Raw genomic sequence first — 26,507 nt, 5'->3', positions numbered from 1 at the left:
TAATACATATTAAAAGGCATGAAGTGATTTAAATTTTTCTGAATATACAAAATTTATGAGAGGACAAACCTAGCAAACATACCAAATATAACATACAAATGATCTAAGTGTATTCTTCAACAAAGGCATGGCAAATTTTCTGTAAACATTAACGATAAATGATAGAAAAAAATAAAAATACGATTAAAATATTGGAAAAAAAAATTAATTCATTTGCAGTACTCATGCATAAAAATTACAGTTATTGTTATTCTTTAAACAAAATTATCTATGTTAATATTTACAATCTGCTGAAAATTTTTAACAGCCTTCCTTGTTTGGAATATTTACAAAACCATAAATTTTTACTTGTAAATTAATCTTAAACACTTGTTTTGTATTATTATCGAGTCAAACATTCTACATCATTTTATTTTGTTTCAGAACAATTACAAATTACTATATAAACTGAAAATTATATAAAATTATTTTAATAGTGAGTGTTACAGTAGCTCAAATATTTGTATGCATGACAAGTAAAGTTGATCTTGACAAAAGTGTTGTATGAACAATGATGCAAATTGATGATGGCTATGTACATCACGAACTTTTCTCTTCCCCCTCGGCTGCCGTTCCGCTCGATTTTCCTCCTCCTGCAGAACTTGTCGCTTCTGCTTCCTGCGATTCTCCTCCACCGTTTTCTTCTTCTTTTTCTCGTTTGGATCGTTTGTGTTTGTGACGAGAAGAGCGATGCTCGTGTTCTTCCTCTTCGTGTTGATGTCTTCGTCTCGAGGATCTATCTCTGTAACGTTCTTCTCTGTCTCTGTGATGATCCCTGTGTCTTCTTTCTCGATCCCTGTCTCGCTCGTATCGTTCGTCTCTTTCTCTGTCGCGTTCCCAATTATGATCCCTCTCTCTCTCGCGTGGGCGATCGTGATATTCGCGGTACCTTCTTCTGTCATGCTCTTCCTCCACTGCCGGAGAACGACCAGAAGAACGATCCCTGGAATAATCCCACTGTGCGTATCCGCTACGATTATGGTTCCTATCACGTTCTCTGTCTCGTTCTTCGTGTTCTCGATCCCTTTCGCGATCATGTTCTCTCGACCTCTCTCTATCACGTGGGGAATTCCCCCAACTTTGTTGAGTAGATTCCGAGGGCATGTCAAATTGATTATGAGACGACTGATTTCCATTGTAGAAACCAGCCATTTCGTCAAAATGTGCTTGTCGATCATTACCAGGAACAGAATGAGACGGCACGTAACAAGCTTGATTAAACGAATCGAAAGAATCTTGGAAATTTCCATCTTGATTTCCCATATTTCCCGACGGAGTAGCTTGAATATTTGGTGGGGGTAAACCAGGTGGTGGAACTGGTCCAGGTGGTGCTATATTTATATTATGTTCAGGTGGAGGAAGTAGAAAAGGTGGAGGCATGTGAGGAGGAGGTAAATGTAGAGGTGGCATTCCTGGAAGTGGCTCAAACGCTGTACCTTTTCTTCCAATAACCTATAATGAAATTAATTTTAGAAACTAAATTACTTTACTTCAATTTACTTCAAAAAATTCTATAAATTAAAATAAAAATTTAAATCTGATGAAAATGAATAAAATTCTGCAATAATTCTACAATACTGAAAATTTACTTGCATATCCATGACAGTGTATTTATGGTCCCTGATGTGCTTCACTGTAACATTTTATGTATTTGCCTCTCAAGTCCTATTGTCAGTGACCTAGTTTTGTCAACAATTGGATGCAACCACTTACTTGCATCCAATTGTTGACAAAAAAGAGATGCAAGTAAATGAAATTTACTTGCATAACGTTAACAAATTAAATGAAACTGCTTTGACAGATGAACATCTCATGATACTAGATTTCATTTCCAAGTGCCCGTCTATTACGTTAGTGCAGGGGTCACCAAACTATGGCCCATGAGGTCAGTTTTATCTGGCCCACCACAGCACTGTGCCACAAATGAGCTAAAATATAATTATTTACAGTATATGGAAATATCATAGATTGTAGATGAACTTATTATGTAAAAAAAAATTAAAATAAGTGTAAGTAAAAATGCCAAAATTGGTCAATCTGATTTTTGCATTTCACAGTAATATAATGTTTATGAAAATCTGTGAAATGAAAAATTCGGCAACTTTTTGGATATCAGAGCGCTTTTTGTGTAAGTACCTGGAATGAAGTTTCTAAGAAAAGCAATTACAAGCTTGCTGAAGCAATCGTGTTTGTGTATTGGTAAATAAATATGTTGTTTTCTTTTTGTGTATTTAGTATACAATATTGAACAAAATGGTTATGCAGCCCAAGCTTGACATTCTTTCAGTTATCTGGCCCGCTGTACAAAAAATTTGGTGACCCCTGTGTTAGAGCTTTGTTTTTGTGCTCTTTGGGATCTCCTATTACAGATTGTTCTATCAACAAGATATTAGGATTAGCTCATACACACTGTTACATGTCCTTCTTTACAATTAACAATCAAACATACATGCAGAAATGAGGTAATCACTTGGCCCTTATTTGAATTATTGGTAAGGATAAGGATACTAGAAAGTACAGTACTGCAGGAATTTGTTCTTGGAATTATCTTACACACCCACTATGTGGATGATATTTTTAATTAATTTACTTAATTTTTAATTATGTGGTAATCAAAGCCACATATAAATAGTGTTACAGGCATTTAACAACAACCCCTATGGCTTGACTTCAAAACTGAACAAATACAGCAATGGAAAGACCCACTATCTTGACATTAACATTATGTTCAAAAACAGGTATGTGAGCACATAGGTATATTACAAACAATTATCTGTTTTTATAGTGACACATATAGTTATAAAATAGCTGTATACTAAACAAAACTATTGCCGTAACTAATTGTGCTATTATTAATAATTAGATATTAAGTAATTGGTATTAGAGGTGGATGTTAGGCACCATCTCTTATCTAAATTAATAATTATAATAATAATTTAATAATTCATTAAATAATTTAGAACAGCCCAGAAGAAAAGAACTAACCCACAATCTTTGCTTACCATATGGTGTGCTGCCAGTTATGCCACCCAGACCTCCAAACAATTCTTTGCTTCCAGACATATTTAATTAAACCTAGATATAACCATTTACAGTTACTCACAGTGCCAGCTGGGATGACTCCTATGCCCACCTCCTCCTCTATGACTTTACCCATCATGGTGTATATGTGAGAACCGAGGGGGGGAAGTGTCAAGCTTCTCCCCACTTACCTGTAGCTCCGGTCAGAGGCTATAGGAGGGCAAAAATGAGTGGAAAGGTCATGAAATTCGTAGACAGGTTATCAATGAGACAAGGTGAACACTAACAACACATTTATTAAAGTACTAAGAGATTATACATATCGAAGGCAAAAGCAGAAATGACACACATATAATAATAAAAGGAATCTATTCTAAATCTACGTTCTACCCTAAACTAGAGAACGAGAGAGATACCTCTCTAAGAAGGATGTTTTGGAGAGAGAGACACAAATCGGTCAAGGGTTTACCTCCTGGGATTCGATCTCATCATATTAGGCATTGGTAGGACGCACTGGGATCGGAGGTTCCTAATCGGAGTTTCCCTTGGATGGCGGTATGGAGCAATGGATGGTATGGCGGTATGAAGCTGGTGTCTCTTGAAGTCCGCTCGGCTATGTCTGATGTGGGGGGTACGCTCCGTTAATCTCCGACTGTAGAGGTCTGCAGGGAGATGTCTGCGGAGGGTGTTTACCTGGCGGGGTCCTCTTCAGTTGTCTGCCCGGAGGTGCAAATTTGACCCCTTTTTATACTTATCTCAGAGGGGGAATCATGGGGGAAGAAAATCTGATGCAATTGCCAGCTCGACTTGCGCACAGCTGTGTTTATGTTATTGTCATCCTTTCCGTCCAATATTTGACAGCTTCCCATCATAAATTTGTCAAACTCCCTGACTTATTGACGTGAGATGACTCATGTCAGAATATGTCTCCCCATCTTAGTAAAAATCATTGCCTTATTTGGTCATTTAGATTGACTTTCTCATCAGGTCGATCGGACTTAGAGGGGAGTACAGGGTTTTGTTTTATCCTCGTCGGTGACCTTTTGGTTACTTTCTAGACAGTAACATGTGTTTGGTGTTTCTAATTGGTTGCTTATCTGCACCTCATATTTACATTAGAATTGAACGATCCCCTGGTGTGAGGGGAGTCCTTCTTCGGAGGATTAAAGTCACCTTCGAGGTAACACAGTACACTGAGGTGTCAAAAGGTCTACTCTTTACTTCACGAGAGGGGAAAAGAAAAAGGAAATAATGATAAAAATAAACTATACCAACGTGTGAAAATTTACACTTGAGTCCGAATTCTCACACACACACACACACACACACACACATACATATATACATACATACATACATAACATGCCAGGTAAACATCCCAAAGCCTGATGCATTGATACTAAACCAAACAACTACCATAAATAATTTGGTTATTACTTTGCTATTATTAATAATTAGATATTAAGTAATTTGTTTAAATATGTCTGGAAGTGAAGAACTGCTTAGAGGTCTGTGTGGCATTGTATTTGTAAAAAGTGCATACATGCTCATTGTGTTTTCAATGTTGGAGCAGTACGCTCCAACATTGAAAACACAATGAGCAAGCTAAAGCACATAGAAAACATTGCAAACATGCACAGGTACAGTAAAAAACTTATACACAGCCTGGCATGAAAACAGAAGGTGTTTATATTAAACATCAGCATCAAGGGAGAACATAGTTATAACCATGCACACAAAGCCAGCAGACTATAATTATAGATTATGATCCTAAGCTAAGTTTGGCAAATGTGCTAATAACTAAATATGCCATCCCATACAGCTTATTGGCACAATGCAACTGTCCATAGAATGCTAACAAACTGTAAAGATACATGAGATGCAAGTAGAGCCCTTGGGTATACTCTGTCCTGATATATGGACACCTAACTTAAATTGGATCCACCAACAGATCATTGTCCCACAGAAATAAAAAGCATCAGTGTTATAAAAAATTTAGTATTAATACTGTATTAATAAAAAAAAAATCATTAATTAACCACATCTGCCCAATATGTCAGTGAGCCTGGGATGTCCACTAATTTCAATAAGAAAAGGCTTAAAAGAGGCATGCATTAATAATAAAGACTGTACAGCACTGTCTACTGTGTATTGCCTGGCAAGCATTGTTTGATAGCCCTGTTAGAAGTATAAAGGAGTGGGATGTGCAGTAAAAGCTAAAATACAAACCCAATCTTAAGTTATAAGTATTATTTTATAGTCTCATGTTTATATACCATATTTACTTGCATATAAGACGATCTCGGCTATAGGACGAGGTGTGACTTTAAGGATCAAAATAAAGAAAATTAGGTTTATTAATACAATTCTAATTTTATTTTGTTTAATCACAAATAAAATATTAAATGCACACATTTTGTCCTGCAAAAATTACTGGCATTTTAAACTTTAAAAAAAATCTTGTAAAATCAACAACATAATTTGTTCACATGTAAAACTGGACAATCAGGAACCTTTTTCACCAATTCTTAACAGTCGAATCCACTCTCCATAGATCAAACTTATGAGTTTCTCCAAATTCTGATTTCCAAATAATCAACTATTTTCACATGGGAATGGATTATAACTTATATTGAGCTCCCGTGTGATTTTGGAATTTCAATTTGGAATTCAATTCAAAAGCTCTGCTTTTCCTATTGCTATTCATCTTTACTTCTGACAATACACAAGAAAGATTAATTAATAAGCTAGATAAAATACTTTTGTTTTTAAACACCAGAGGATGAACATCCAGTAAAAAGTGCAAATACAATGTTCACAAAAATTATTGCAAATATGTAAAATCTCCTTCGTACGCGTGTATAGGACGACCTAGGTTTTTGAAGCAGTGAAAAATGAATAAAAACCTCATCTTATATGCGAGTAAATATGGTAAGTTTTATATTGTGTGTGGTATATTAATAAATTTTGTAAATGTATGGTAAGCACTAAGGTTATTATAAAAAGTAATAACATTAAAGAATTTTTAAAGCATTCCAAAATAGAATTCTCTATAAGCCTTCAAATGTAATGGTTGAACATGAAGCATGTTTCTGAAATAAGCTGAAAACATTTGTACATTTTAATAAATTATGTATTTGCAAAGTTTTCAAGAAGTTTGGTTATATTTTGCCACTAGTGCTTCAACCCATGTTACATAGGATTCTTTGAAAAATTAGACAGGGTCAATTCTGAAAAATTTGGAGTATATGCTATACCCTTACAAAATCCACAGCTGTGTCAAACATATTATATATTGGGACAACTGCCAGAATGCTCATCTACACCTTGCAAAATATCACGAAGATGTTGTACTTAACAGATATACAACAGAACTTGCTAAAAAAGAGTAACTTAGATCCACTTAGGTCACAAACTTCATTTCTTAAATACTGTGGGGACCAAAGAACATTGTTCATATGACATCATTTTCATGGCATCAATGTTGCTGTGCAACTCTCCCTTAATCAATATACTGGAGCTGTGAACAGTGCTGTTTAAGCTTTTCAAAATCATGGGTTGTGTGGTGTGTGATAAAACATCTCACATCAATGTTACTGCATTGTATTTATTTATTATTTACTTTATTATTACTTCTTTAGTTTTGTATTTTAATATTGTTATCTTTATTAGCATTATTTCTTTGTATGTCATATTCTTTTTAATATTGTATAATTTTATAGTTTTTTACATATATATTATGTAATTTCCATGCTTGTGCATGAGAAATAATTTGAAAATGTTCTATTCCTCCAATCAAATGTCTGTTTACTATGAGTGATTTTACCTGAAGAAGACAGTTGTGTGACTTAGCTTTTCGTTTTAATAAATTACTTTTCTGGAAGTGTGTGTATCATAATTTGTGATTCTATATCAGTTCCAGCTTGGATAATTGGTGTAAATGAAGAGTTTTGGTTCTGTGGAACTATTGGATGAATTAAAATAAAAGAATTCTAGAAGAATCCATAGTTCAATTTTTTTAAGAGACATTAGAAGTTACAATAATGAACTAAATGACTGAAAATTAAAATCTTAGTACCTGAATGACATTTTCTCTTGGACTGTTTGCAGGTCTGCGACTAGGCAATGACGGTGTTCCACCTCCAATGACATCAATGCTACCTGACATTTTTCTCCCAGGTGGCGGACCTGCTTTTTTTGTAAGTCCTCCTAAACCTGAATATTTACTGTTTTCATTAACCGTTGCAACTGGAATTTGTTGATCTTTTCCAGTAGCAGGTTGAGTCTGAAAAATAATTGTAATCATATATGTTAATTATAATGCCAAGTTTATTACACAAAATTTGTTTTTCTTATTTCAACAATAAACACTTTAATCGTGAAAAGTTATAAATATTTTCTGATTAAAATTTATCATTTAACAATCACAAAGGAAAATTTTTGAACAACAAATTGTAATGCAAAATAAGATTTAATTACTTATTTCTTTTAAATATATTCTGATACATCTATAGAATTATGGAAATAAATTATAGATGTGTACACAATTTACTATTATCATGTTTTTGCAAAAAGATTTACAATGAACAAATAAAATTCAATTTCAGATATCATGAAAACCAAAATGCAATAACAATTCCAAGAGACATTACAGATTTATTCAGATTGAATGATTTTCCAGCTAGCATGCATCTGATAATAAGTTCCATAGCAAAAAAATAATAACCGAACTGAACATAGATGTATTTGCAAACCCAACAGAAATATTATGAAATCAATTAATGTTTAAATAATTTTATAAATCCCAAGCAGTGGTGGGTTTCAAATAATTTAACAATAGGTTTGCTACACTAGTGAATGTTTTATGTATAAAAATCAATATTTATTTATAATTATGTTGTATCCTCTAATTAATAGTAGCATTAGTGTACTTGTGAGGTGTAACTGGTTATGCTGATATCCAGTTAAAACTGATCATATTAAATATAGGACACTTCCGTGTTGTGGCGTTATTGACAGCGATCTGTTAAATTTCAGATATGCTCACTAGTACTTTCAACAGTTTACAACTGTCGTCTTCAGGTGAAATCAAATACCTTTGTTTTCGAATTGACAGCTTTTAATGGACTTTTCAAATTATGTAATGCACGTGATTGGAATATAGAACATATTAATAAAAATTGAATGAATAAATAAATAAAAATATTTATTCATTCAATTTTTATTAATATGTTCTATATTCCAATCACGTGCATTACATAATTTGAAAAGTCCATTAAAAGCTGTCAATTCGAAAACAAAGGTATTTGATTTCACCTGAAGACGACAGTTGTAAACTGTTGAAAGTACTAGTGAGCATATCTGAAATTTAACAGATCGCTGTCAATAACGCCACAACACGGAAGTGTCCTATATTTAATATGATCAGTTTTAACTGGATATCAGCATAACCAGTTACACCTCACAAGTACACTAATGCTACTATTAATTAGAGGATACAACATAATTATAAATAAATATTGATTTTTATACATAAAACATTCACTAGTGTAGCAAACCTATTGTTAAATTATTTGAAACCCACCACTGCTTGGGATTTATAAAATTATTTAAACATTAATTGATTTCATAATATTTCTGTTGGGTTTGCAAATACATCTATGTTCAGTTCGGTTATTATTTTTTTGCTATGGAACTTATTATCAGATGTATGCTATCTGGAAAATCATTCAATCTGAATAAATCTGTAATGTCTCTTGGAATTGTTATTGCATTTTGGTTTTCATGATATCTGAAATTGAATTTTGAAATTGAAATATAAATTGAATAAATAAATATTTTTATTTATTTATTTATTCAATTTATGAATGTGGTTTCAATAGAGGATTTAAAGATGTGCATCGCAATAATCCTCTATCGAAACCACGTGCATAAATTTTAAAGAGGAGATGCTTTTGTCGATGGCCTGGCAAGAGTTGATACACAGCACGCTTTAGCCACTCGTTACATCCGAGCAGGCGGACTCGTCACGCATGCACGACGTATAATTTTTTAAAAGGAACTGTTCGAACTCAAGAACAAAGTTATTTGAACAACATTCATTAATCAAATTTACGAGCTAAAACTGTAGGAACCTGATGAAGAGCCCAGAAGGGGTTTGAAAACATTTGTTTTTTACTTGTTAGTCAATCATACCACACTGTAAATTGGTTCAATGTATGTGATTGATATATTGGTGTGGTGAGTAGTTAGTTTTTAATTATCTAAATAAATACCTGCATTACAAATACAATTTAAACAACTGGTTTGCCAAACTAATATTTTGGGAAGCAGTTCTGCCAAACCAATATGAACGACTAAATCCAGAGTCCTAATTATTTTAATCATCAAATGGTACCACTAGATTAACTAATAGAGTAAACTTGGATAGTTAATTAAACAAATATTACATAATTTGGTAAACAAATAGTTAGCTAATTCATTATAAAGATAGTGTCCTAAGTTCTAGCCCAATGGTTAATCTGGATCTATCAATTCGTTACTAAAATAATTTCAATTGTATAATTATTTTTATTTGCTTTAGAAATTTATGTCAATGAATAAACTTACCTTACTTACTACGTTGTTATCAATTCGTAATTTCCTCTGCCTTTCACAATATACTTTCCATGTTTCTTCATTAAAGCCATAGTTAAAGTAATCTGTGATATCGGCTCCAGGTTTACGCCATGGTTTATCTTCTAGTGTATCCAAATTAAATTCATATACAGGAACACCGTTGATAGATCCAACCGAATCCATGTCGATACCTTTTGTTTTGGTAGATGGTCCTGTAGTGGTGGTGCTTCCAAAGGTACCTCTTTTAATATTAAGATTAACAGGAGTACCACTGTAACCATAAGGTGGTGGTTTGATATCACCAATTGTAACCTAAAATTTACAATATAGAAATGCAATCATTAACTAATTTCATATTATTTTATCATTAAATTTATTTTATGAAAATTTTATCAGCTCTAAATTTACATTTAACAAGCTACATATTATATCTATTTAATCTGCATATTTCTTAACATAAAATAGATATCTTTTAAAGTAAAAAACTAACTGATTGAATTTTTATTAATTATAAATTTACACTGAAATTGTACTTTGTGTGCGAGTTTGTGCATTTGCATGTTTATTCATCATCAGACACACCCACACACTAATGCTGAATTGTTTCTTGCCAACTTTTTGACAATGTCCTACATTGTAATTTGTAATATCTGCCTTGCTCCTTTGGAAGGAAAGGCTTAACATTTAAAAAAAAAATGACTGCCACAATGCCCAATTGTCTCTTATGAAAGCACTTCCCATTATTACAAAGTAAAGTTCTCTCTATTTAGTCTATGCATAAGAAAACAACTTTTTACCTGTATCATACTTACTAATTTGGGACAACGAAACAAAAAATACACACAGTTCATTATAAAATATGAAAGTGTTAATAGAGAAATGATTACAAATAGATCACATGCAGTGGCTAATAAAATCTTTATTTGGCAAAAAGTAAAAAAATTCCAGATGAAATACTGAAATGGAATCTAACTGAATTTACAGCTAAACAATCTTCTCTAAACTGGCTGTACTGAGGAATTATTAGGCAACAGAAAAAATTGATGACGGGCCAAACAAAATAGTTTACTGAAATTTGTGAAGCTGTCAGATTTTATTAATTTAATACTTTTATAATAATAATCTTAATAATCTTTATCATTATTTTTATGATAAATTAATTAACATTTATAATTAGATTAAGTAAAAATTATATTCAAGATTTTAATTGCAGGCAATGTTTTTTTTATTAATAAAAAGAGATATCAATTTTTTAAAACTAATTTTTAAATATCTCTAAAATAAACAATAGATTTCTATAACTTACATATCTACTTATGCAAGTTTGTTATAATCATCATAAACATTATATAACATTTAAGCTTATTTTTCAGAAATCCACATTTTAATTAAATTCTAATGTGATTAAATAAAATAAATCTCTTATTTTTTTAAGGATTTTTTAAACATTTATCTTCAGATCAGCTTCAACTACTATTAAAATTGAATGTGCATTCCAACCTGTGTTCTACAGACATTATAACTTTTTATACAGATTCAAATTAATTGAATTCCTAACAAGAATTTAAACTATGTTATATACTTCAAGGGTATCAAATGGACTTCCAGAAAAAATTTAGCATTTTATAATGCTGGTGTAATGTTTATATGGAGTCAATGATAAAATGAAAATGATCCTAAATGAAGATGTTTGTTTGATGTCAGTCTCAGGGATACTCAACAGCAACTCATGTTCCATAATCAGTATGACTAGGATTAATGTCATGATATCTCTTAGTGTTTAATGTGGCTTAAATTCTTGTGAAAAGTTTGAATAATTTGAACCTGTATAAAAAGTTATAATGGTTGAAGAACACTGGTTGGAATGTCTATCTTTGGGAAATAGTTGAAGTGAATCTGAAGATGAGATGTTAGAAAAAGTTCTATGGCATTAGAATATAATTAAAATTTGGACTTATGAAAATATTAGCATTTTATATGTTGTTCAAGTTCAATTACATTCACTATGCTATATTCTATTTAATAAACTTTTGAATCAGTAGATCTTAATATGCTTTGCAATTATATTTCATTAATAAAAACATATTTCAAAACCAACCTGTACAGCATCGTCGTCGTCATCGTCGGAATCAGTTTCTTCAGAACCATGCTCGATTTGATTATTTATTTCTTTATTTTCTTCTTCACCACTTAATTCACCTGCTTCCTTATCTTCTTCTGAAATAGGATCAATTGCCTACAGGTAAAAAAATACAATAAAAGCATATTAATTCATGCAACCAATCTTTTTTCTTCATAGACAATACACATACATGACAAAGCTGTAATTTTAAAAATCTATATATTAAAAGTTATATTATATAGGATATATTTAAAATATTTTCTTTATGCTGAAGTGAATTGAAGTTTAAATGCTTATTAATGACTCAAATACATCTGAACTTCTATTGACTTTAAAGATTCTAAATCTTTTTACTAAACATTTAAAATAGTAGAATCTCTGTTATCTGATATACTGTATATTGGGCTGATGGATGTCAGATTACTGAATGTTTCAAGCTGGCGAGTGACACTATAGAGAGACTACTGTACTTCAAAAATATTTAAACAATTTCTTGAAAAATTTAATATCAAATGACAATGCGGTCTTATAAATTCATATTCATATAAATGTATAGATATATGAAAATACTTGAAATACAAATTTCAATGATTTCATATTATTAATGTATTAATCAGAATTGACAGTTTTGTTACGAATTCTCATCTAACATAATATCTATGTTTATGACCGAATGAAAAACTAGAGGTTGCAAATTTACCAACATTTTACTGTTAAAATAGTAAATTTGTAAAATATTATTAGTTTACCAATAAATTACCAGTAATTTTTAAAATTTAACACTAAATGAGAAAACTATTACACCAGTAATTGTTTAGTTGACAACTGACTGACAAGCTGATAATTAAACATTCACTAGTAGTGTCCAATTAAATTTCCTTTCCTCTATTTTAAAAACCAATGGTTTCATTATTGGAAAAATAAAACCCATAATAATTCTTTAGTTGCAATAATTCCAGTAGGAAGAAAGAAAGTTCAGAAGAGTGACCAGTTCAGCTCTCGCATTCAAATAAATGTGTTCCACTTTGTCAACTAAAATTGTTGGTCTACTTTATGCATTACAGGTAAACAAATAAATTGCAGAACTGCATGGCACTGAAATAGGACACTTTAATAATTGTACAGAACAGTAAAGTAATAACTTAAAGCATAACCGACATAAACAAAACTACTTTTATATCCAATTTAAATAAAAACTTTTGATGCTTCTATGTCTAGCACACAAAAATATATAAGCATAAGTGAAAGTTAAACTTTTCTACTAACTTAAAACAGTAATGTTAGAGCTTATCACACCAGTGAACACGAACATAAAAATTTCTTAAATTTAATATTATTTAAATTTACAAAAAGAGATTTTACAATAATTAAAACCAATATGTATAGAATATGTAAAGTACACCCAAAGTGCATTTTGGACTTTAAAATAATCCCTCATCAGTTGGTGTTTCAATTAAACTCACAAGATAAAATACATAAAAGTTATATTAAAAGGTCAAAATAACGATGAAGACATCACAATTAAGAAACTGGCATTATCTCACAAGTGTGGTACAATAACTTCTATCTTTTTCATGTTTTCACAACCAAGCCAGCCATAAAGAGTTAACTGATGCCTCTGAAGGACTGACTGAAACATTGCACGAAATAAAAACAATGCACTTTTACAATCAAATTCTCTTTTTCCCTGGAATTTGATAATAAGGTTATATTAAGGACTATAATAAGACTAATTTAATAATTATGCATTATAATATTATAGCTCAACTAGCATCCCCTGTAGCGGCTTGCCTGCTCTTATATACATATAGAACTTTGAAAATTTGAATTAATTGTTCATTAATTATTTTTGTGTGATCAATGTGTAGCATTGCAGTAGAGTATTGCAAAATATAAAAAAAATAAAATCATAAAACTTCTGAATAAGTTATATTGATTTGAAACCTAAAAAATTCCTTGCTATACACATTCGATTCTGAGCCGAACAAATTCATTGCTCTTCCAATCTTTGAGACCACTCTGCTGTAGATTCACATTGTCTACAATTATGAACAATAGCTCCAGAACTTTTTATTCCTTTACATGCTCTCACAGCTCTCAGCATTATTTATCAATCAATTTAAAAAAAAAATATTTACTTGAGATAAATCCAATAACTATTTTGAATATTTTGTACAATTACCTGCAGAAATTAATGCGTAACGATTCGAAAACCCACCATAAGTACACATACTGCCATCTAGAGTGATGACATCACTTTTTTAATTTCTCAAAGATTTTGCTAATTAACTAATAACAATTTAATGTTTACTATTATATTTGAAAAACTGACATCAATAACAGACTTTTCTTATAGGCAGAAAGTACTAATTCGAGCGTCACCATCTAGTGAAGAAAGAGACAAATAAATAGACAAAAATCCGTTGCAGTTTTATTTAATTAATAAAAAATCTGTAAGTTTGACTAGTGGTAAACATTCCAGGGATCATAAAGATGCTACAGTTAAAATTTGGCAACAATTGGTTCAGTAGTTTTCACGGTTAGTGGTCACAAACGAAAAATACATTGTCTCTTTATATAGTAGTATAGATATAGATAATTGGGAAGATTTTATATATATACAGTAGATCCCCCTATAACGTGGGATCCAATAACGGAGATTCCTATAACGTGGAAAAAAATTGCAACAGTATTCGTATAAGGATGCTAAAAGAAACTCATAAAATGTCGTCACCGACTCGTGTCGCGACAGGATTGGTCGAATCTGGACCAATAGTGGATGAGCAGCCAAACTACTTTACGTTGTCCAGCGCCACGCTACGGAGAGTTTAGGCAGGTAAATTGAGTTTACTATCGTCTGTACAGTATTATATATAAATTAGGTACTGTATATATAATTATATATTAACTTAATGTATTGTAACTTTATTATCTATATCTATCTATCTATCTATCTATCTATCTATATATATATATAAAAATGGACGTGTGTGTCCCTATATGTCACTTTTCAGCCAAAACTACACATCGCACATGAATGGTGTTTGTATGTGGTAGTAGCCCCAAGTCTCCATTCGTGCACTATGGTGCTTGCATCTCGATAGCTATAAGGGTGCGGGAGATATGGGGGCTTAAAGTGGTTGACATCGAAGATTTTCTATTTTGATTTTAAAAATGTTCACACCATTTTAAATTTGAATTTGTATTCGAATTCGAATTGATTCGATTATAGAACGATTGTAAACGTTCCAGAAAATTGATCAAATTGAAAATAGTTCATTTGACTGGACGTAAAAATTTTCTAATTAGTCTGGAAACAGGGGACCTAATTCTTGCATTCTGTGCTATAAGGGTTTGGGAGATATGGGGTTGAAAGTGGTTGACTTCGAAGATGTGTAACAATGGAAGTGTTAACAGTGGAAGTGTTAACAATGGAAGTGTTGAGTAACAAAGGAAGTATTAATATAAAGTGGCAGGCAAGATTTACAGGCGGTTTATTGCAAACATATTTTTAGACTCATGCAAAAATTCTCTAATTAGTCTGGAAATGGTGGACCTAATTCTTGCATTCTGTGAAAACAGGTAAGATTGGCTATAATGTAATTATCTTAATCTTCACTATCGTTACTTTTTGCCCAGCGAAGCGGGTCCTCGCAGCAAGATTCTAGAATACTTAGAAAAACAGTCTTTTATATAAAAAAAACTATATTACATACAAATAAAAACCCAGCGAAGTGGGTCCTTGCAGCTAGTAATTATATATATACTTTCCGCCATCTAGCGCCACGCTATGGAGAGTCTAACTATGATAGGTGGGTAAGTTGAGTTTACTATCGTCTGTACAGTATGTAAATTAGGTACTGTAAGTCTAATACAGCACTGTAATTTTATACATTTCTTGTGAAAGAAACATTTCTTATTCAACGGCCATAAAAATTATTTATATTAATGATGTCTCCAAAGTTCAACGAATTTTTGCAGAAAAATAATTTATCAGAAATCGCAGCCGCTGTTTGGTGCGCTGCTCCGCAACGAAAACAAGCTTAAGCAATGGCGACGTCGAATGGTGCACACTCGGTAAGTAATCCTACAATTTTTTGTTTATAGTATAGTTTATACAGATTATTCCCAAAAAATTATACGTCTTTTGGAAATGTTGAGTTGAATTAGTCTAGAATTGATTAATTTTATGGAAGAAAACCTTTCAAACAGCCATAGCCCGTAAACTTCACACATGTCGGGCTATGATTGGCTCATGTATTTAAGGATTCCTACAACGTGAAATTCTTATAACATGGAACGTATCTACGCATTATAGGGGGGGTCTACTGTATATACAAATAAATATTTGGCTTTAATAAAATTATTAGATGCAACTATTTTTACAAAATTCACTGGTAAAAAAGTATCAAATTACTGGTATGTTTACTGGTATAATGCTAATTAGCATTAAATCAATTGCAATTTCTTTGCAATTTCTAGCTTAAACAGTGAAAGCATCAACCTACTGGTCTGGAAAATTGGATTTGTGTCTAGTCTGGCTCAAAAGTTATGGCTGGTAGATTGATTTGGTTGTATAAATTTTGTACAGCATAGATTTAGCCACCATACTAAGGGTCTGGCCAAACTCACAATGGGCTTATAAAAAAATATCTCTTAGCATAATTCAAATACTATAAATTTCTACACTACAGAGTTTAAAAACTAAAGCAAAAAAAAATTGTATGACCATCTTCAGTTTTCTTTTTATTAGAAGAAATGGTGAAGTAATTCTTTTGTGTGTAAACAAAACTAAACATTGCCCTGTCAAAGCTAGGGTTACAGTTTTAAATGTATGTATATAATTATGTTCAGTTGTTGAAATTCATTTTATAACTTTATATTGATAAAAAAAAAAGTAACCATATATATGGTTACTTTTTTTTTTTATCAATATAAAGTTAAAATGTGGTTTCCAAATATTTACTGAGTAACAGCAGGATGTGCAATCAACTAGCAAGGTCATAGTTTATTATGAGAAAAATTATCCTGTAATATGTCTTAAGGATAAAAGTTCTCTGAAATGACAATTTTTTAATAGGTCTTGTTCTTTGATACCAGTTGTTATTGGAAGCAGGTGAACAAATAATATGGCACACTGAAATGCAATTCTGATCACAAAAATGAAACCCAAACAAACCGAAAAACAGAATGTGAGACTAGATTCCATGAAAATGTTAGTCTTAAGTAATTCACAATCACACATTAGCATATGCTGGATAATTAAAGGCTAGGTTGTTATAAAGCCTAACAAAATTTCTTTTATAATCTTCTATAATTTCTAATTTACTAGATGATCTTTCAACCATATCCGCTGATATAGTTGAAAGTAAGAAATAATACAAAATAATACATAATAAAAACTTTTAAAAGTTTAAATAATGTACAGGAAATTCCCATTTCTGAATTCTTCCTACAGCAAACAACTGACAATCCCTGGCAAATGCAATACATAAACATATGGGATTTATCAGTACAGTAAGATCCTGCTTAACACGGGGGATGTGTTCCTTGATGACAAAGCACTAAATGAAACAACATTAATTAAACAGTCATTTTAACAGAGTAAATAGGGATAGGGAAACATGTGACCAAAAATAAACAACTTTTATTTTAATTTTAAGTTATTTTTATATTAATTTGTATATTAATATATGTTAAATAACAAACATAGGCACACAAAAATGTGAAAGTTCATTTTTTGTGATGAAGGTCCTTTATTGTGACTTTATTGCAAAAAAACAAGAATTTCAGAAAAGTCGTAAAGTTTGATTTGTCGCTTTTTTCTTTCCTTAAGCAAATGTCAGTAGCAGAAGATTGCATTCAAAATGCCTCGTTTTGCTTTTGCACTCCTTTCAAAATCTGGATTATTTGCTACAATTTGATCAATGATTTCAGTTATCATCATCAAACTTTTACTAAGGAAATCTGTAGAGAAATTTTTTGGGTTCTTCATTTTCAGAATCTCTATTTTCCAGTTCTACATGATTTCCTTGTTCTGCTAGTTCTTGAAGGTCATCATTGGTAAGGCTCTCACTAGAAACTTGCTGTAACTCCTCAATATCCTACTCATCTACATTTCCTAGTCCTGCTATATCAATTAGGTTGAGTTTGGTCAACCTAACAATACAGCAATAGGTTCTTCTTGTTGAGAAGTATGGATACCTTCAGCCATAACTTCTTCCACACTTTGTGCATTTATCAGTTAATTCTCGCCATGTAAAGCCAATATTGCCTATGGCATCCGTGATATTATATTTTTTTTTCCCAAAATTTCACCAAACACACAGATTTAAAGAAAGTACATTTTTTTGCCACCTTTTTCTGATTGTTTTGTGTTGGTAAATAATCATATTATATATGAATCAATGAAATGCTGTGTTAATTTAAATCAGCATAAATTTTGAGCATTTTTTAGGCTTCAAGCAGACCCCGTTATATCAAATCAGCGCTAAGCGAGGCAGCATTAAGTGGGGTCTTACTGTATATAAATAATCAAAAATACCATAATTTTTTAGGAATTCTCACACCATAGACACCATAATCAGCAATCAACCAATGACTTTATTTTACCCAGATGCATTTTGGAAATTACATCAATATTAAAATAACAACTCTCCAAAACAGGGATACAATAAACACAGAATAAATCAATACCAGCAAATTTGAAATTAGGAAATACAGAAATATTTACTAATGTTTTCATCTGTTTAAAAAGACATCATCAGACACATAACACAGAACAAAATGGCTACATTTAAAATGTGTGTTATGTGCCTGATGTGTTATCTGTTTTAAACAGATGAAAATGTTAGTAAATATTTCTTTATTTCCTAATAATAAAATAACTATACAAAATATTGTAAGTTATGAAATCATTAATAAAAAATTAAAATTTGATTTGAAGGTGAAAAGAGAGGAAATTAAAATATTTAGATCTAATTAAAAATGAGTTAAATCATTTGTCTTTGAAAAATATGTTAAACCTTGTGCTGTTCCAAAGGCAATACATTTCAAATTGTATGTCTCCATATATTTTAAGAAAAATACACTTGAGGGATAAATACAAAATAATTAATAGAACTATATACACTAGAAAACAAGAAAATGAGGTAAAAGATGTTATTATGATGACTTCATTAAATGGATATAATAAATGTATATTAAAATAAATGATTAACAAAAATGAAAGTTATAAGACAGAAGGAAAAGGAGAAGTTGTAACTAACTTTTTTATTTTTAGTTGTAACTAAATTAGAGAATCAGACATTTGAAAAAATAACTTATAAACAAATTTTTTTTTAACAAATTAAGAAAACATTCTATCCAAGTAATATTGTATTGATTCTCCAATCAAGAAAATAGAACAGAACAAGTATTATATAAATCAAAAGTACCAATAACAACAAAATAAATAATATAGACTAAAAAAAGCATTAGTAGTATACAGATTTAATTGTGGACGTAAAGAGCCATTCACTTACATCAAAAATACAGAAAGAGCTATAAAAAACAGTTAAAGAGCATGTCAGAGCAATAAAGTATGATTATAAGACCTTGATTGTAGCTAAATGTATGAAGAATGAACATCAGATTGATCTTAATACATTAAAGATAGCTTGTTTAGAGTAAAATATGATAAAGAGAAAGTTGCTTGAACACACATTACTAATGAATGAAGGTGAAAGCATAAATTTACATAAATCGTAGAATTGGTTTTTTGCAAATAGAGGGCAGGGGGTAGTGTTTGGCTATTAGAGTGCTGTCAAATGATGTAATGGAGAATATATGAAAGTAAGAATAGCAAGGAATATTTACAACAAAATGTTACTTACAAAGGAATACAGGTAGTATAGTACAATAATTTGTTAGAATATGTTAAATTTAAAATTATTGAAAAAGTTGTTTTAAAAAATATATGACAATGATTATAGCATGAAAGTAGTTAAACAGTTGGAATATTGAAATTGGAAGGTAAAATGTTTAATAGCTTTTAGTGATTATGACTGTATATTGAATATTTTTTGTAGTTCTTTATATGTATCAGGAAAATCTGCCTTGTTTAGTTTGTATGAAAGAAAATTCACTGAGAAAAATACTGTAATTTCCAAAATGCATCTGAGTAAATTAAAGTTGTTGATTGGTTGGTGATTATGGTGTGATAATTCATAGAAATTACAGTATATTTGACTGTTTATATACTGATATTGAAGCATAGTACAGATTACAGATCATATGGAATTTATTATATCACATAATGAGCAAATTTCAAAATCTGCTAATATTTCCTTTATTTAGAACTGTTGGCATTCATCTTACAACAGTCTGCATCAAAAATATCACTTTGGGACAGTAGCTCCAATTATGAACATTACTTTATTTATATACAGAATTAAATTCCTAAGAAAAATTCTTACTATCTTTTGTAACTATGGACTGTTTCAAAATTCAAATAGGCACATGGCAAGTTGCCAGATTCTGCAATTTCTTGCCATTTGAGCTAATTTTGAAAAAATTTCAGATTTTATGTCAAAGTCACAATTTCTTTGTTTATTAAAAACATTTATATCTAACTTTTTATTCTCCTCTACAAATTTCTGACATTAAAAACTAAAATGATCAAAATTTAATCACAGTAATAACAAACCGTATTAATCAAAAGACCTGTTCTAGCCATTGTAAAACTTAGTAGTAAACAAATAATACTCAATAAATTAGATATGAATTAATAATTATAACTAATAAATCTTCAAGTTACACAATTTTGATTCATTTCAACTTGTTCTTTAATGTTGGTGTCAATAAAACCAAAATTTCCACTAATTCTTTTTCACATATCTATACTTGCCAACCTTCAGAATAGAGAATAGCGGGGACATTGATAGACAAACACTGATTTAAAAAAATGCTGACAACATAAAAAGCAAAATTCTTTATTAACATTGATATTGCACAGTGTTTATATTAAATATCTTTAATAAATAAAATTTAATGTCATCTCTACATATGTTATATAATACTGTTGCCCTAAACATTGGTCAAGAGTATGGCAGTTTTTTTAAATTGTGATGTTAAAGAGTACAAAGCTAACTATTTTACAAGACACATTATAAATTCACACCCAGATTTATTATATTTTTCATCTTGATGTGTCACGAGTCTTGATATTGCATGATGAGTACCTCCTGTTGTGTCTTTGTGCAATGTTTTGCTCTCTTAATTTCCTTTGTTATGGTACTATGTACTCATGACAGCTACTATCAGTTAGTTTATTGACTTTCACTGCAATTATTAAGAACAATTTGCTGGTTGTAGTGTCTGTCTTTTTCTTACCATAATGAATATCTTTTCCTTTTGCCACACAGCAATGCAGAGGAGTAATATCTCAAAAAAACCATCTAGTTTTTTTCTTGAGAAAGTTAAGTTCATAGAATACAGTTTGTATATTCTCAAGTGATGAATCAGATGTTTCTTCCTTTTATGCGTGGAGAAACTGTAGTGCTGCTCAATAATTTGTTATAAAAGTAACTCATTTTCTCATTTCACAGTAAAAGTAACTATTTCTCATTTCTTTTTGCTGATGAGTCAGCCATAATTGATTTAACCAACAACATGATAGCACTAAAGTTGCCAGACTTAAGGATGCAATTCATCTTATCTGCCATTTAAAATGATCACATTTGAGCAACCAAGCCAAATTAATGGGCTAGAAGCGACTATAATACAGGTATACCTCGCCTTACGTCGGTAATTGGTTCCAGGAAAACGACTTAAGTCGAAAAACGACGTAAGTCGAATTTACTTGTCTCCGAATCTACTTGTCACTAGGAAAAACCATAAATTACTATTCCCAGTTCTGTATTTTATTTATTAATGCATTTTCAATAATATATGGTTAATAAGAATCTATTTTAAGCTCACAAACAAATAAATTTTAGTTTTTAATAGAGTACAGAAAAAAGTAATCTAAATTTACGAATGCATGTACTGTACTGTAAATACAGTACATACTGTAAATGTATATATTTTAATATGATTTTATGTGCTTTAAACACTTTTCTAGTGATATTACAACTTCAATATTTGTGGCGGACGGACGTAAAGTCGAATAAAATGACTTAAACTTGANTAATAATAATAATAATTTAAGATAATTTGGTATTAGAGTTAGGTGTTAGGCACCATCTCATGCTAAATTTAATAATTATAATTTTAATTAAAGTTCTAAATTTATTTAAATTATTTAATCAAAATTATAATTATTAAATTTAGCATGAGATGGTGCCTAACACCTAACTCTAATACCAAATTATCTTAAATTATTATTATTATTATTATAGCCGCTTCTAGTCCATTAATTTGGCTTTGGTTGCTTTAATGTTTATCAGGTTAGCTGTTTGTTTAATTATCACATTTGAGCTAAAATTTGCATACAAATTGTTCATAATAAAATACATATAATGTCTTTGGCATATATATTGGTATTAAGACTTGTTAAATGAAGTGTTTATGTGATAATATCAAATTCTTTAAAATTCCCGATAAAAAAGAAAAGTGGCCCATCTACTGATGGATCATACAAAATGCTGTTAATCAGTGCCAAATGATGACGGTTGGAAACTATGCTTATCCCAATTAATGATATAGGTGGATTATTATTACTAATCCCAAAGTGATTACATTAAGAAGATTGTACTGTATTTCGAAAAAGAAAAGGGTAAACAAGGTTTTCTAATTTGAATTAGCTATATTGAATCAAGAAAGAAATAGAATAGTTTCTCATAATACAAAATAAGAAGGAAAGATTCAAAATGGATAGAATTACAGTTCTGAATGAGATGGTTGGGACAATATCACAGCTGTAGACCATGTCCACAGGAGTAAAAAATCAAAAGGAACTTATGAATGTGTCCCTTCACAAGATATAGCATCACCAAAATCAGTCTACATGGACGTTTGAAGACTCTCAAAAACGAGGTAAAATTTAAATGTAAAAATCTGAAACTATTTCTGAAAACAATGCTCAAACTAAACTGTTTTCCACTTTACTAGAGATGGCTAAAAGCTCATAAAACAAGAAAAATGCCATTGCATAGGCTTTTTTTATTTTTAACTCTTTCTGCCTTGTGGGCACTAATTTTAGCAATCCCATTTTGGGTTCAGCCAGGCCCACAATGGGGTGGCCGGGTGGCAAGGGACAGGGTTGAGATATCCGGTCAAACCATCCCCAAAAAATTCCTTTTTTGATCTGCCAGGATCAAATCCGAGCCTTCTGTCAATTTCCACACACGAGGAACACGGAAGTGAAATTCAGCAAAAATACAAGAAAAATTTATTGAGAAATGAGTGCTTTGTACAGGGACAATTGCCTATAGAGAACTTGCATGAATGTCATCTCATGTGACTAAATCATCACTCTGCTTCCTGTGCTATATTTGTGCCATGCTGTTTGTGGAGGTGTATAAAGTTTGGCTTGTGTCTGAATGTTTATCACTTGTAGAAGATGGCAAAATGCTTCTTCTAAATGTTGATCGTTCTTTAAGTGTTTTTTTTTTATTAGTACAAAATCTTAAACTATTTTCAATATAAATCTGATTATTTCTCACTGGCAAGAATATTTTCATTTTGGAAAAAAGTACAACTTCTTTTGTTAGTATTCATATGTTAAAGTTTGTTAAATTATTTTTTACCTGAAATTTGTTTTGTTCAAACCAATACAAAGTTTAGGTTAGAATCAGCATGGTTAGAATCACCTATGCAATTCGGCTTGACCATCCGGCCAAATTGCATAGGCTCGACAGAGCAGGCAATACGCTCCGTTAAGCCCATCTTGTGTTTAACAAGTTGATTTGGGGCTATATCTACAGTGACCATATTTTTTTGGGGAAAATAAAGGACATATCGAAGAAAATCAAAAAATACCTTATAAAATTCATAAGTTTATAACATTTATTACGAAAATAGTAGCATACAACAATGCATACATTAAAATTTTAAACAATCTGAATTATTACACATACACACATTGTAAAAATTTAAATAACATTAATTTTGATACTTTTCAGTAGAATTAATTTTTTTTTAGCGCCGTTTCACGCTTTAAAGTCATAAAATTCCATACAGTTCATTTGAAAGTTGTATTTGATGGAAATACATGCTTCTAATGTGCTTACTTTTAAATCAGTTTTTTCATTCGTCCACATATTATTCACCAATGAAAATATTCGTTCAACGGGGGCATTAGATCCAGGGAGACAAAGAAAATTCTACGATTTTACAAATGTTTTTGAAAACAATTTCTTTTGCTGTAAAATGTTCAAAAATCTCAATCCACCTTTGATGGCAGGGCTGGTTATTCTGTCACCATTCGTCGATCTTTTCGTTTGTGACATATTTTTTTACACATGAAACTTCATCAAATAATTCACCGTCGAGTATATTTACGGACCAATGATTCGAAATAAAGATATAGCTTTCCTCTACTTTCGCCCACAAAGGGATTTCGCATAATGTGACCCATTCAAACACCTCTATTTCAATAAAAAACATGTCCCAATTATTTAGATAATCTATGCACGTTTGATAAAATGTGTACACAGCATCATTGAATTTTTTGGCTTGTATATTTTCTGATTTTTCTAATGCTAAAACCACTTTTCTAATAACAATAGGAAGAAACCCCTCATTTTTTCTTTCAACTAACTTCAGCTTTAATTAACAAGTGTATCATCCATCAACTAGAGAGTTAAAAAACTATCACAAAAATCCCCATAAGAGTGTCCACCCCCTGGTACTGTCAGTGGGCCGTTTGGTTGGCGACACACTGCACTACTGCGCTCTATGTAGCAATGCAACACTGGTCGTGATGGCGTATACAAAACTAACTTGTTCAATATATTATTAAAAAAAATTTTTTTAAACTTTGCGTCAACTTTACAAAATAAAGGACAAAATGCCTATTTTAGAAAATAAATAAAGTTAAAGGACAGAGCAGTGAAATAAAGGACTGTCCTCTTAAATAAAGGACGTATGGTCACTGTAGCTATATCTCACAAAGGATCACACATAGATTAATTCCTTTGACTTTTTTTTACTCCTACAGGAACGGTCTGCAACTTTGATAAGGTCCCAACATTCTCATTCAGAGCTGCAATTTGACTTCAAAATCGAGATAAAAAAGATTAACTGGTTATTCATAATAAACAATAAAAACCTCTACTAGATACACTTTTTAAAATGAAAAATTAAACATTTTCAGCTATTCTTAAAGCATAATCATAAATGTTAGTTTAAGTTGGCCAGTTAATTATTATTGTAATTTATATTAAAGTAGGTGAAATATTTTAATCATCTATAAAACAGTAACAAAATACCATGTAAACTTTATAAGTAAAATGTATTTTAAGCAGTTTTATAATAAAAAATGACTAAAGTTTCATTCTGGTTGCTTGTAACATAATGTAAGTCCCATTACATAACATTTAGTGTAGAAACAGCAATTTAAATCACATTAAATTCAAACTTTTCTTTTGTTTAATTTAATTTCTGCCACTAATTGAAAGTAAATATGAAAAATTGATTAAGTATCATCTTTTAAGTCAGTTTAAGGCTGTGAACATTGAATAAGACAATAAAATATTTATTGATTGTAAGTAAAATCTGTAAACAGACCTTTGTTGTGACTTCTTCTGGAATGAATTCGCTCGGAGGTTCGCCATTAGTATCCTCGTTTAAGCGTTCGTTAATTCTTTCTAGTTCTGCCTTTTTCTCTTCGTTTGAATCGCCGTATAGCCAAGCATCATCGTCATCAACTAGCGAAGCCATTTTGTACGGCTTATTCAGTTTTGGCGTCTAGAAGGGCGACTGTAACACTCCCTAGTGGAAATAATACGATGTAAAAATGTAAAATAAATATTATATTTATGTTTTAACTTACTTGAAAGTGTTAATAATGTTTAGTTTTTAAGTAGTTTTTATTTTTTTCGTAATTAATAAATTATGCAAAATAAATAGATATATATTAACAATAATTACATTGTTTATTTATTCGTATTGAAATTAAGTGTTTTTTTAACACTTTCCGCCGTGTTTTTTTTTACTCTTTCCGCCCTGTGGGCACTAGGAGGGCCTCTTATAGCAGGCGCATTATGGGTTCGGCCAGGCCCACAATGAGCGACCGGGTGATGAGGGACGGGACCCGACATATCCGAACGGACCAACCCCCGAAAGATTGACCCGTCCGGATTCGATCCCGGATCCCCCAGAGCGGTGGGCTACCACCTTGACTGCTCGGCCATCCGGCCTCTTGAAATTAAGGATTAACCCTTATTTCAATAGGTTTCTGTTTATTTACCTCTTAATTTCTGATGTTAACCCTTAATTTGTGTTGATTCACATAATGTCAAACAAATAAAGATAGAATATTATTATCATGAAATAATAATCAATATAACGGAAATAATAATTTTCCCGTGATTTGAGCCGATCCCGAATATATAATTAATTTATGAACAACATACGTGATCACGTTCCATAAAACTCTTTAATTAATTAACAACAATTTCATTCGCAAACCACGCTGATTCTAACCTAAACTTTGTATCGGTTTGAACAAAACAAACTTCAGGTAAAAAATAATTTAACAAACTTTAACGTATGAATACTAACA

The 26,507-nt window shown here is 31.0% G+C and overlaps 1 protein-coding gene across 1 annotated transcript; it reads right to left on the bottom strand.

The window, feature by feature from the left end:
• Window positions 1–382: 382 nt before the first annotated feature.
• Window positions 383–25,714, bottom strand: LOC111624559 (pre-mRNA 3'-end-processing factor FIP1-like). The gene is made up of 5 exons (XM_023367432.1): window positions 25,511–25,714; window positions 11,777–11,914; window positions 9,670–9,990; window positions 7,139–7,345; window positions 383–1,491 (listed from the first exon to the last, which is right to left on the bottom strand). Exons 1-5 carry the CDS (start codon window positions 25,661–25,663, stop codon window positions 580–582), a joined length of 1,731 nt encoding a protein of 576 aa, XP_023223200.1. The 5' UTR covers window positions 25,664–25,714; the 3' UTR covers window positions 383–579.
• Window positions 25,715–26,507: the final 793 nt, after the last annotated feature.

Source organism: Centruroides sculpturatus, unplaced genomic scaffold (assembly GCF_000671375.1).
Source record: "Centruroides sculpturatus isolate CEXI.00-Female unplaced genomic scaffold, Cexi_2.0 scaffold15, whole genome shotgun sequence".
NCBI lineage: Eukaryota > Metazoa > Arthropoda > Arachnida > Scorpiones > Buthidae > Centruroides > Centruroides sculpturatus.
This window is presented reverse-complemented; position numbering and strand designations above follow the sequence as displayed.